This window comes from Budorcas taxicolor, chromosome 12 (assembly GCF_023091745.1).
Source record: "Budorcas taxicolor isolate Tak-1 chromosome 12, Takin1.1, whole genome shotgun sequence".
NCBI lineage: Eukaryota > Metazoa > Chordata > Mammalia > Artiodactyla > Bovidae > Budorcas > Budorcas taxicolor.
Window position 1 is genome coordinate 12,050,521 of NC_068921.1, and position 13,936 is coordinate 12,064,456.

Here is a 13,936-nt window from a genome sequence, read left to right on the forward strand (position 1 = left end):
TGCAACAGAAGTCTCAGGACTAACACTTAAACTGTACTGAGAGCAAAAGTGATATATTCCTTTTGGCCGTACAGTTACATATAGTTTTACTGTTCTCTATTATTTGAAGTTAGCCATCAAATGGAAAATTCCTGCTATCTAACAGAATACTAAATTTAAGCAACCAGCAACCAAACTGAAACCCAGATGGGCTGTTCCCTTGGATTACATATACACCAAAAATGGCAGTAGTTAATCTTGAGAGAAACTCAGGATATACTGACAATGAACAGACTCTACAAAAACACGTGGCACTTGAAATAAGGCGAGTTCAAATTGAGATGTTCTGTAGATGTAAAATATATACCGGGTTTCAAAGACTAAGGAGAAAAAAGGAATGCAAAATATTATTAAAATTTTTATATTAAATACGTGTCAAAATAGTAATAGTTTATAATGGTAATAAAATACTATTAACGGTATTTCACTGGTTTCTTTGTGCACTTTGGCCACTAAGAACATAAAATTACATATATGGCTCACATTCTATTTCTATTGGACAATGCAGCACTAAGTGAATGAAGCATGGTGACCAGCTGGCACTGGCTGTATGTATATATAGCTGTACTTCCAGGTCTTATTTCTATGTAGGTATAACATATGGTTCATACAGAAAGTTAACAGAGAAAAACACTAAAATATAAAGTTAGGGCTAGGGAAGAAATGAAGAGGAATACTGAAAAATAATAATTGTACTTTAAATGTGTAAAAAAAAAAAGTTGTTCTTTGATTTTGTTACTTGAGCTGATAGTATATTTTAATGAACATACAATGGAATAAGAAATTTCCCCAAATGACTAAAAACCATTTTTCATTAAATTGACACATTGAGATGCTCCAGAAAGACATTCTTGTACACATTAGGACAAGTAAATAAATCTATTTCTTTGAAAAATGATTTCATTATTCACATTTCTTGAACCTGGCTAAATAAAGGGTCCTAAGAGATGAAATGGTGTTTTTGACTTATTTTGTATTGTGGTACTGAGCGATGTTCTTTGGAAGCACGGAAGGCTTCTGGGGACAGACAAGCGTCGCTGCCCTTGCTCTGAGAGTGGAAGGCTCCCCAGGCTCCTCTGCCCGGGACCCCGGGTGAGGCTTTAACCCCTGTGTCCTGAGGCCTTGGTTCTTTGTAAGGAAGGACATGTGAGGGGCATGTGACATCAATCTATACAGAAGCAGGTGCACACCGAGCTTGAGGAAAAGGGAGGGCAGGCGTGGATGCATCCAGAAAGGGATGGGCTGGAGGTGGGGACAGAGGTGTTTTCAAGGAAGAGATGGCATATCATTGGTCCTCTTTTTATATATGCCCTGAGTCTAACTAGTTTGAACGCTTTGCTTCCACTGCTGAACAGCAATAAACCGCTGGCAATAAATCTATTCCAAATCTCTAGACTCCTTTGACTATTGTATGGCCTTCATGACTGCAGACACACAGTTATATCTTTAAAAGCAATATTAAATAAATGAGATTTAAATTCCTTTGACATCTTAAATACATTTACCTCAGAAAACTAGTGTATGAAGTTAATAAATATGAAAATTTTTCAGTGATAAAAATGCTGTTTCAAAGAGTTTTATCACAAGGATAGATTAAAAAAAAAACGAACACTTGAAGGCTGTTAAGACTTAAACTAGGTAACATTTGAACATTTTTCCAATGTTCAAATAAAAATGGCAGAGCAGCAAGATAAAAACAAACTGTAATATATATATATATGAAAGAAAGAAAAAGAGCTTGCTATTTAAGGAAGCAAAAAGCACACATTTATTCAGGGTACTTGGTAAGAATTCACTTTTTTTTTTTTTTAATCTGACATACAAGTTAAGAATGAAAGTGAAAATGGATTACCCGGGAATTGGGATGTATCGAAGTCTCTTGGCCTGGAGATCAGTAACTTCTATATACCCAGCTGTCTGTGGAGGGGTAACATCTGCAAAGAAGTCAAGACACAAGACAAGTGTTAAATTACTGCCTGATACAAAAACAGGACCCAAATAAAGCACAGATGCTGCTTAAAGTGGAATGAAATGATCACTCGCCTAGAACAGAACCCTGGGACCCACTTCACGGGCTGACCAATGCCAGTCCTGAGGTTAGACGCTCAGTTATGCTTTTGTCTGGGAAACACAGAGCCTGTCAGACAGATGCATGTTAACGCTGTGATTCTTCAGTGTCAGAGAATTATCTGAGTTCCTTTCCCTTTCTTTGATATTAATAGCTTCTCAAGATGGGTCAGTGTTTTAGCACTTAAGAGTTTATCCGAAAATATTTCATCGCTGGAATTCTTTTTCCTTCCTAGGAAGTTACAACAGTGACGGTATAACACAGTGGACTCAGCACCTACTTGAAACTGGAGTGGCCTGGTAGACAATCGTGGCTTGAAATTTCCTAACTGTGATTTACTATGGCCAAGTTAGTTCTCTCTCTGAGACCTGCTTTCATCATTTGCAAAATGAGGATAAGAAGAGCATCTGAGAATCATAAACATTATTTGCACACAATTAGTAGTTGCTCCACAGTGGCTGTTATTATTAGGAGCCCTCAAGACAAGAAGTGAGGTGAGGATCGGGGCAGTGGGGCAAGGACTGGGTCATGAAGAATGTGAAAGGGTGGGGAAGGAGAAGATAATGTGATATGGGGGCCAGACTGCCCAACTCCAATTGTAGTTGTTTCCCAGAAAATTCTGGGAGTTTACTGACTTTTCCCCCAAATCCCTGAGTACCACAGTCACCCTCATCATCACCAGTTACCAGCACTGTGTCAGGAATCCTGCTTTTTTGTCTTTCATTAATTGTGTGCTGTGCTGCTGTGCTCAGGTGCCCAGTCGTGTCTGACTCTTTGTGACCCCATAACCCGCCGGGCGCCTCTTCCATGGGACTCTCCAGGCAAGAATACTGGAGCGGGCTGCCATTTCCTACTCCAGGGGATCTTCCTGACCCAGGGATCAAATCCACATCTTTTGCATCTCCTGCTTTGGCAGGTGGATTCTTTACCGCTGCACCACCTGGGAAGTCCTATTAATCACCTTTTTTTTTTTTGGCTGCACCACCCAGCACGTGGGATCCCAGTTTCTCACACTGGAACCTCACAATGTTAACCACTGGTCCACCAGAGAAGTCCCTGTTTGGGACTTATAGATAGTGTTTTTAACACTGACAACTACAAAGGCCTTGGAATCTGTTTGAGAGATGAGAAAGCAGAGACTTACAAAGGTGGTATAATAATGGACCTGGAGAGTGATAGAGAAAACTTTCAAAATCAGGCCTTCCTTCTGGCTTTAAAATCTCTGCTCTGCCCACTACTCCACACAGCTTCTACCTGAGCTGATCATAGGGCAACAATTTTAAAATAGCCTTATTTTTACAAAATCTTGGCCTCCAATGTCTCTTTAAAAAAAAAAACAACACAAACCTACAAAGAAACCATACTCTTAAAGATTTCTGTCTGCTGTCTATCTCCTATTACAATTTCTTTTTTCTTTTTATATTGTAACAAAGTTTTCTCTCTCTACTATGCAAAGTCAGCTATAAGTCCAGCCAACTTTAAGGGTACTTCAAAGATACTTGTTTATGTGTCTACCCTTCTTTAAAAAATTTTAATTTATTTTTAATTTAAGAATAATTGCTTTGTAATATTATGTTGGTTTCTGCCATACATCAGTATGAATCAGCCATAGATATGCCTATGTCCTCTCCCTATTGAACCCCCCTCCCACCTCCCACCCCACCCCCAGGTTGTCACGGAGCTCTGCATTTGGGCTCCCTGTGTCACGCAGCAAATGCCCACTGGTCATCTATTTTCCATATGGTAATGTACACTTCCAGAGAAGGCAATGGCACCCCACTCCAGTACTCTTGCCTGGAGAATCCATGGACAGGGAGCCTGGTAGACTGCAGTCCATGGGGTTGTGAAGAGTCAAGCACGACTGAACTACTTCACTTTCACTTTTCAGTTTCATGCACTGGAGAAGGAAATGGCAGCCCACTCCAGTGTTCTTGCCTGGAGAATCCGAGGGATGGCGGAGCCTGGTGGGCTGAAGTCTATGGGGTCGCACAGAGTCGGACACGACTGAAGTGACTTAGCAGCAATGTACACTTCAGGGCTGCTCTCCCAATTCATCCCACCCTCTCCTTCCCCCACTGTGTCCACAAGTCTTTATGTATCTTGTCGGCATCTCCACTGCCACCCTGCAAATAGGTTCATCAGTACCATCTTTCTAGATTTCATATATATGTGCTGCTACTGCTGCTGCTAAGTCGCTTCAGTCGTGTTCGACTCTGTGTGACCCCATAGACGGCAGCCCACCAGGCTCCCACGTCCCTGGGATTTTCCAGGCAAGAACACGGGAGTGGGTTGCCATTTCCTTCTCCAATGCATGACAGTGAAGTCACTCAGTTGTGTCTGACCCTCAGCGACCCCATGGACTGCGGCCTTCCAGGCTCCTCTGTCCATGGGATTTTCCAGGCAAGAGTACTGGAGTGGGGTGCCATTGCCTTCTCTGATATATGTGCTAATATACAGTATTTTTCTCTTTCAGACTTACTTCACTCTGTATGATAAACTTTAGGTTTCACCCACTTCATTAGAATGGACTCAAATGCATCCCTTTTAACAGCTGAGTCATACATTTTCTGCTGTATATATGTACCGCACCTTCTTTACCCATTCATCTGTCAGTGGACATCCAGGTGGCTTCCATGTCCCAGCTATTGTAAGTAGTGCTACGATGAGCACTGAGGTCTATCTGTCTTTTTCAATTATGGTTTCCTCAGGGTATACGAACAAGAGTGGGACTGTTGGTCACATGGTACTTTTATTCCTAATTTTTTAAGGAATTTCCACACTGTTTTTCATGGTGGCTGAATCAATTTACATTCCCACCAACAGTGCAAGAGGGTTCTCTTCCCCATACCCTCTCCAGGATTTATGGTCTATAGAGTTTTTTGATGGTGGCCATTCTAACCAGTGTGAGGTGATACCTCATTGTAGTTTTGATTTGCAGTTCTCTAATAATGAGTGATATTGAGTGTCTTTTCCTGCGTTTACTAGCCATCTTTATGTCTTCTTTGGAGAACTGTCTGTTTAGGTCTTACGCTCACTTTTTGATTGGGTTGCTTTTCTTGTATTGAGCTGCATGAGCTGTTTGTATATTTTGGAGGTTAATCCTTGGTCAGTTGTTCCATTTGCTATTATTTTCTCCCATTCTGAGGGTTGTCTTTTCACCTTGTTTATAGTTTCCTACATTGTGCAAAAGCTTTTAAGTTTAATTAGGTCCCATTTGTTTATTTTTATTTCCATTACTCTAGCAGGTGGGTCATAGAGGATCTTGCTGTGATTTATGTCAAAGAGTGTTCTGTCTATGCTTCCCTCTAGGAGTCTTACATGTAGGTCTTTAATCCATTTTGAGTTTATCTTTGTGTGTGGTGTTAGGAAATGTTCTAATTTCATTCTTTTACATGTAGTTGTCCAGTTGTCCCAGCATCACTTATTGAAGATACTATCTTTTTTCCATTATCTCATTAACATTTCTGATTAGAATGAGAAACCTAGAATGTTCACATTGAATTTTATCCAATGTAGTTTACCAAAAAAAATAAGAAACTTGGCATTTGGATTACCTGTTAGCAACTGAAAGTTTTCAAGATGGCCACCTGACAACCTCAACTTCTCTCTTATTTATTCAACAAACATGGTTGAGCATCTCTACATGAAGCACTGAGGAAGAGAGGAAAAAGACGTGCATGGTTCTTGACTCGTCTGAGGAGCCCACAGCATAAAGAAGAAAGTGCCCTTTTTTCTTTTCTTTGAAAAATAGAGGAGTGGGATGGGGTGGGAGGGAGGTTCAAGAGGAAGGGGACACATGTATACCTATGGCTGATTCACGTTGATGTATGGCAGAAACCAACACAATATTGTAACGTGATTATCCTCCAATTAAAAATAAATAAAAGCAAAAAAAAAAAAATATCGTGAGCCTTTAGGAACTTGGGAAGGATTCCAGGATGGGAAGCATAGCCCTGTGGTCCTGTGTGAGCTGTGGATCTAGGCAAGAAGTGGTCCTAGGGGGCATAAAGGGGCAGGAGGAAAGGAAGGTAGTGTCCAGGGACAGCAGGGGGTAAAGAAAGCCAGTTACTGTGGTAATCGGACCACCCGGCTGAATTGGCCATACCCAGATAGCCATTCGTATAAACCCAGTATGCTTATCATAAGTCATGCACTGCCGGGCGCTGGAAACGCTGCCTGGGATATAAGGTCAGTCTTGGCCGAAGTTTTGCACCATATATCATTTTTGACAGTTCCTGCCTCTAGGACCTAACTGAAGTGGGTTGAATTATTTATAGACCCTGGGTTCTTTGCCAGAAATGACCAGTTATTGAAGTGGTTAGGATGACTAGCTCTGCCTAGCTAATCAGTTACGTTTGGCCGGCCACTTACATGCGCTCTTTTTCATAAGTAGTAGTATTAAGCTGCGCTACCACCACCACTGCTTTTAGGCTTCCCCTGAAAGCAAAGTAAGCCAACTTATTTTAAATATCATTTTTCCTACAGCTTTTTTTTTTCTTCCCCCACTGTGCAAGTTAATTCCATGGCATAAAGAGGATGAGAAAATCCAATAGTGGCTCGGTCTGTTTCAAGGAGGAGAAAGCAAGAATTTTTTCTTCATGCTAAGAAGTATTTTCATGCATCAGAAAAGGCAATTTGTGGCTAAAAAGCCAATTTGTGGCTAAAAGGGTGGTGGTAGGTTGCTTCCCAGGTAGCACTAGTGGTAAAGAACCTGCCTGCCAATGTAAGAATCATAAGAGATGCTGGTTTGCTGGGTCAGAAAGATCCCGATCCCCTGGAGGAGGGCATGGCAACCCACTCCAGTATTCTTGCCTAGACATTCCATGGACAGAGGAGCCTGGCAGGCTACGTCCATAGGGTCCCAAAGAGTTAGACACGACTGATGTGACTTAGCACAGTGATGGTGGTAATGGTAAGGCTTGAAAAATAATCAGAAGTGAAGTTTTTGGATTTGAAAATAAATCCATTTAGAATATATGTTTGAATTAAGGAAGTAAAAACCATGGCCAGATTTCCCTCCAAACTTAGCCAAATCCTTGTCTATCCATTTTAAATGTTTGAACACTGTAGAGAGAATGGAGGTTAAGTAAATTTCCATTACGTTTGTAATCCAGGTGGATTTAGAAGAGAAGTATAAATTACACTTAGGGATTAGTTCCCTAAAGATTAAAGGAAAGTCATTGCCACAGTGTTCAGAGCACAGTTCCCATAAACAGTGGGGACAGCTTAGATGCACAGCATCAAGGTGCAGAGTGGGGAGAAAAACTGTCGGGCAGAATAACCGAGAGCATTTTCAGAAGGAAGATGAAATTATATAAAAAATTCACTCCTTCGAGCAATGCAATTTGATGTATATGTGCTCCCTATTGGACTAGGTTTCAAGAACTTCTGTGTTCACAGATTCAAAGATTGATGTGTGCCCTGCAATCGGGGTGATACCAAATCTTTGAATTTATTCAAAGTTCAAACAACAGTGCATTGCTTTCAATTAAGAGTCATTACTTTGTGTTTAAAGAGCTGAAGCCTATGATTTAAAGGGGGGCGGGAAGCTAACATTTAACTAGAGGAAAAACGATTGGAAGAAAGAACTAAATGCACCCCCCCCGCTCCCGGCCCTGCCAATCTGCATCAACCATGAATTACACCCTCTTTGTCAAAGCCACCAGGAGAGTAGCCTTTACAGCTTCTACTGATTTATTTAATAAAAGGCTTATGCACATGCGTTCCTGGCTAATCAGGTGGCTGGACTGTATTTACTTGAAAAAATTAGTTTGAATTATCATCAGAGACCTAAAGGCTCACAGATTAAGGAGTCAAAGAGGCTGAAAGAAAAAACCATCAGCCCCAGCTTCACGCCTCTCACACCTCACTTTCTACTCCCAGAGATACTTTCAACTTGATAAAGCTGTTTCTTTGGTGTTCACCTTTATCCTTCTGGTGCTGTCTTGATGTTTTACTCTTAGGCATTATTCATCAACTTCCCATCATGTACGATGAGAGTTTAACTCTTTTTCACACACCCCCTTCCCCTGCCTGGGAGTCCCTGGTGGCTCAGTGGTAAAGAATCCACCCGCCAAAGTAGGAGACCCAGGTTTAATCCCTGGGTCAGGAAGGTCCCCTGGGGAAGGAAATGGCAACCCACTCCAGTATTCTTGCCTAGAGAATCCCATGGACAGAGGAGCCTGGTGGGCAGGCTACAGTCCATGGGGTCACAAAAGAATCTGACACAAGTCACTGACTAAACAACAACTTCCCTTGCCAGCACCCCATTTCCTAACCCTCAGTGTATTCATGTGATACCTGATGCCCTTTGAGTCTTCATATACTTATGAAGCTCCATATTGTCAGAGCCATGGTTTTTCCAGTAGTCATGTATGGCTGTGAGAGTTGGACCATAAAGAAGGCTGAGTGCCAATGAACTGATGCTTTTGAACTGTGTGTTGGAGAAGATTCTTGAGAGTCCCTTGGACAGCAAGGAGATCAAGCCAGTCCATCCTAAAGGAAATCAACCCTGAATATTCACTGGAAGGACTGATGCTGAAGCTGAAACTCCAATACTTTGGCCACCTGATATGAAGAATCGACTCACTGGAAAAGACCCTGATGCTGGAAAAGATTGAAGGCAGGAGGAGAAGGGGGTGACAGAGGATCAGATGAGTAGATGGCATCATCGGTTCAATGAACACGAGTTCGAGCAGATTCCAGGAGATAGTGAAGGACAGCCTGGCATGCTGCCGTTCAGGGGGTTGTAAAGAGTCGGACACGAGTGAGCGACTAAACAACAACAACAACCTCTGTGGAACTTCCATTCATATGCATTATTTCCCCTCCTGTTAACCTGTTTTACATCAATTTAATTATCAGACCAATCAAAAAACCTGAAGGGAAGAAGGGAAAAATTTCTCATCCCCACACCAAACTCTAGTCAGGCTTTTCTGAATCCTCCTCTCAATTAGGTACACACTTTTGGCCTTCTATGTTCATCTGAGCACTGTCCAGTTTTAGCAAGAATAACGTTCAGTTACCTTAACCAGAAACCTCAACCTGGATATCTGGCAGAGTTCCTGATCCTCTACCATTTCCCAAATAAAGTCTGATCACCCTGGCCTGCCTGCAGCAGGGATCCTGTTAGGTTGATTTAGTCAGAATACTCCATTACCTCTGATTCCCTTTCAGTAATTTTGCATCAGACAGTAAAGCGTCTGCCTGCAATGCGGGAGACCCAGTTTGATCCCTGGGTTGGGAAGATCTCCTGGAGAGGGAAATGGCAACCCACTCCAGTACTCTTGCCTGGAAAATCCCATGGATGGAGGAGCCTGGTAGGCCACAGTACATGGGGTCACAAAGATTGGACACAACTGAATGACTTCACTTCACTTCACATTCCCACCAACAAAACTGAAGGATCTCTACTACCTGATTTTAAGACAAACTATGAAGTTGTAATAAGAGAGTATGGTGTTAACGCGGGGACAGACACAAAGATTAACTGAATACAAATGCAAACACAGAAAGAAACACACATGTGTGGTCAGTTGCTTTTCCACAGAGCTCCAAAGATAATTTAATGGTAAAAGAATAGTCTTTTCAGTAAATGAGGTTAAAAATTGACTATTTCCATGAAAAACAATGAGCCTTAATCCACACCTTATACCATAAAGAAAATTAACTTGATCATATACTAACACATATATACAGAATCTAGAAAGATGGTACCAAAGAATTTATCTGCAGGGCAGCAGTGGAGAAACAGACATAGAGAATAGACTTATGGGCATGGGGACAGGGGAGGAGAGGGCGAGATGTATGGAGAGAGTAACATGGAAACTTACATAACCATATGTAAAATAGATAGCCAACGGGAATTTGCTGTATGGCTCAGGGAACTCAAAGAGGGGCTCTGCATCAACCTAGAGGGGTGGGATGGGGAGGAAGATGAGAGGGAGGTTCAAGAGGGAGGGGACATATGTTTACCTATGGCTGATTCATGTTGAGGTCTGACAGAAAGCAACACAATTCTGTAGAGCAATTATCCTTCAATTTAAAAATAAATTAATTAAAAACATTAACCTGGAGTATAAATCTAAGTGTAAAATCTAGAAATATGAAATCTCTAAAACAAAACAGGAAATTTGGGCCTGTCACCAAAATGGGAGAAAATGTTTAGAAAACATGTATCTGATATATTAGACTTGTATCTAGACTATATAAACCCAAGTACTCAAGAAATCATTAAAAAGAAAGCAAGTAACCCAGTTCAGAAAGTGGGCAAAGGAACTGAAGAGACATTTCACTAAAGAAGACAGACATGAAAAGATGTTCAACATCATGTGGGACTAGGGAAAATGCAGATTAAAATCACAATAAGATATTCAGCAATAAAAAGGAGCAAACAACTGGTACATACAACATAAATGATTTGCAAACATATAATATTGAGTGAAAGAAACCAGACTCGAAGTGCCACGTACTGTGTGATTCCATCTATGTGACATTCTGAAAAACGCAAGTGAATAAGGGCAGAAAACCAGATCAGTGAGGGGCTGGGGGTAGGGCTTAATGGCAGAGTGGCATACGGGAGGTTTGGGGAGATGGAGCTGTTCACTGTCAGTTATGGTGATGGCTACACAACTGGCTGTGTTTGTGAAGCTCACAGCACTATACACCAAAACAGTGAATTTCACTGTTTGTAAACTGGATCTTACAGCACCAGATGGTCAACACCAAAATCAGACTGATTATATTCTTCGCAACCAAAGATGGAGAAGCTCTATACAGTCAGCAAAAACAAGGCTGGGAGCTGACTGTGGCTCAGATCATGTACTCATTATTGCTAAATACACACTTAAATTGAAGAAAGTAGGGAAAACCATTAGATCTTTCAGGTATGACTTAAATCAAACCCCTTATAACTATACAGTGGAAGTGAGAAATAGATTTAAAGGATTAGATCTGATAGACTGCCTGATGAACTATGGATGGAGGTATGTAACACTGTACAGGAGGCAGGGATCAAGACCATTCCCATGAAAAGGAAATGCAAAAAGGCAAAATGGCTGTCTGAGGAGGCCTTACAGAAAGCTGGGAGGGAAAAAAAAAAAAAAGCTGAGAAAAGAAGAGAAGCGAAAAGCAAAGGAGAAAAGGAAAGATATAGTCATTTGAATGCAGAGTTCCAAAGAATAGCAAGGAGAGATAAGAAAGCCTTCCTCAGTGATCAATGCAAGGAAATAGAGGACAACAACAGAATGGGAAAGACTAGATATCTCTTCAAGAAAATTATACATACCAAGGGAACATTTCATGCAAAGATAGGCACAATAAAGGACAGAAATGGTATGGAACTAACAGAAGCAGAAGATATTAAGAAGAGGTGGCAAGAATACACAGAAGAACTATACAAAAAGATCTTCATGACCCAGATAACCACGATGGTGTGATCACTCACCTAGAGCCAGACATCCTGGAATGTGAAGTCAAGTGGGCCTTAGGAAGCATCACTATGAACAAAGCTAGTGGAGGTGATGGTATTCCAGTTGAGCTATTTCAAATCCTAAAAGATGATGCTATGAAAGTGCTGCACTCAATATGCCAGCAAATTTGGAAACCTCAGCAGTGGCCATAAGACTGGAAAAGGTCAGTTTTCATTACAATCCCAAAGAAAAGCAATGCCAAAGAATGTTCAGTTGCACTCATCTCACACGCTAGCAAAGTCATGCTCAAAATTCTCCAAGCCAGGCCTCAACAGTATGTGATGTTCAAGCTGGTTTTAGAAAAGGCAGAGGGACCAGAGATCAAATTGCCAGAATGTATTGGATCATCAAAAAAGCAACAGAGTTCCAGAAAAACGTTTACTTCTGCTTTATCGACTATGCCACAGTTTGATCACAACAAACTGTGGAAAATTCTTCAAGAGATGGAATACCAGACCACCTTACCTGCCTCCTGAAAAATCTGTATGCAGGTCAAGAAGCAAGAGTTAGAACTGGACATGGAACAACAGACTGCTTCCAAATTGGGAGGGGGACTACAGTATATCAAGGCTGTATATTGTCACCCTGCTTATTTAACTTATACCCAGTACATGATTAGAAACACTAGGCTGGATGAAGCACAAGCTGGAATCAAGACTGCCGGGAGAAACATCAATAACCTCAGATACGCAGATGACACCACCCTTATGGCAGAAAGCAAAAAAGAGCTAAAGAGCCTCTTGATAAAAGTGAAAGAGGAGAGTGAAAAAGTTGGCTTAATACTCAAGATTCAGAAAACTAAGATCATGGCATCTGGTCCCATCACTTCATGGCAGACAGATGGGGAAAAAACGGAAGCAGTGAGAGACTTTATTTTGGGGGGCTCCAAAATCACTGCAGATGGTGACTGCAGCCATGAAATTAAAAGACGCTTCTTCCTTAGAAGAAAAGCTATGACCAACCTAGACAGCATATGGCAGAAAGTGAAGAAGAATTAAAGAGCCTCTTGATGAAAGTGAAAGAAGAGAGTGAAAAAGTTGGCTTAAAGCTCAACATTCAGAAAACTAAGATCATGGCATCCAGTCCCATCACTTCATGCGAAATAGATGGGGGAACAGTGGAAACAGTGTCAGACTTTATTTTTTTGAGCTCCAATATCACTGCAGATGGTGACTGCAGACATGAAATTAAAAGACGCTTACTTCTTGGAAGGAAAGTTATGACCAACATAGACAGCATGTTAAAAAGCAGAGACATTACTTTGCCAACAAAGGTCCATCTAGTCAAGGCTATGGTTTTTCCAGTGGTCATGTATGGATGTGAGAGTTGGACTATAAAGAAAGCTGAGTGCCGAAAAATTGATGCTTTTGAACTATAGTGTTGGAGAAGACTCTTGAGAGTCCCTTGGACAGCAAGGAGATCAAGCCAGTCCATCCTAAAGGAAATCAACCCTGAATATTCACTGGAAGGACTGATGCTGAAGCTGAAACTCCAATACTTTGACCACCTGATGCGAAGAACTGACTCACTGGAAAAGACCCTGATGCTGGGAAAGATTGAAGGCAGGAGAAGAAGGGGACAACAGAGGATGAGATGGTTGCATGGCATCACCGACTCAATGGACATGAGTTTGAGCAAGCTCCGGGAGTTGGTGATGGACAGGGAGGCCAGGCGTGCTGCAGTCCATGGGGTCGCAAGGAGTCAGACACGACTGAGCGACTGAACTGACTGAACTGAAACTGGACCTTAATAAGAACAAATAAGAACAATAAAATACTTTAAAAACAACACTTTGTTTGATGTGTGGGGAATGGGGGCAGGGAGCAAGGGAAGAAGGAAGAGGGAATTTGGTCATCAGGCTACTGCAGTGTTACAGTGCAAAATGGTGGTGATATTGGATGTTGGCAACAGAACTGTAGATGAAGGGGCTGGATATCAGATCAGCTTACCTGGTGGCTCAGCTGGTAAAGAATCTGTCTGCAATGCGGGAGACCTGGGTTCAATCCCTGGTTTGGGGAAATCCTCTGGAGAAGGGAAAGTGTTCAGGCCTGGAGAATTCCATGGACTGTATATAGTCCACGGGGTCGAAAGGGTCAGACACGACTGAGTGACTTTCACTTTAAAGGCTGTGTCAAAAAGCGATGGCAACTGATGATGGAATAAATGCGGAGGGTGAGGGAGAAGTATCAGGGCTGATCCCCAGGTTTCTGGGTGATGAGCTGCACTGAATTTTGGTACAGAAGTTCTTGTCATTCCTGTGGTACTCTGTCATGCCTCTGCATTTTCGTGTGGACCTCTCTCTTTCAGGAACAACTGCTTCACTGATTCCCTTCCATCTTTCAAGAATCAGCTCAGAATC

At 41.7% G+C, this 13,936-nt stretch overlaps 1 protein-coding gene across 1 annotated transcript in view; it reads right to left on the bottom strand.

Moving 5' to 3' along the window:
- VWA8 (von Willebrand factor A domain containing 8) overlaps positions 1–13,936 on the bottom strand; it is a 373,132-nt gene that overhangs the window by 122,156 nt on the left and 237,040 nt on the right. The window contains exon 36 of the mRNA XM_052649893.1: positions 1,892–1,973. Coding sequence (XP_052505853.1) covers positions 1,892–1,973 — 82 coding nt within the window. The remainder of the gene's footprint in view (positions 1–1,891; positions 1,974–13,936) is intronic.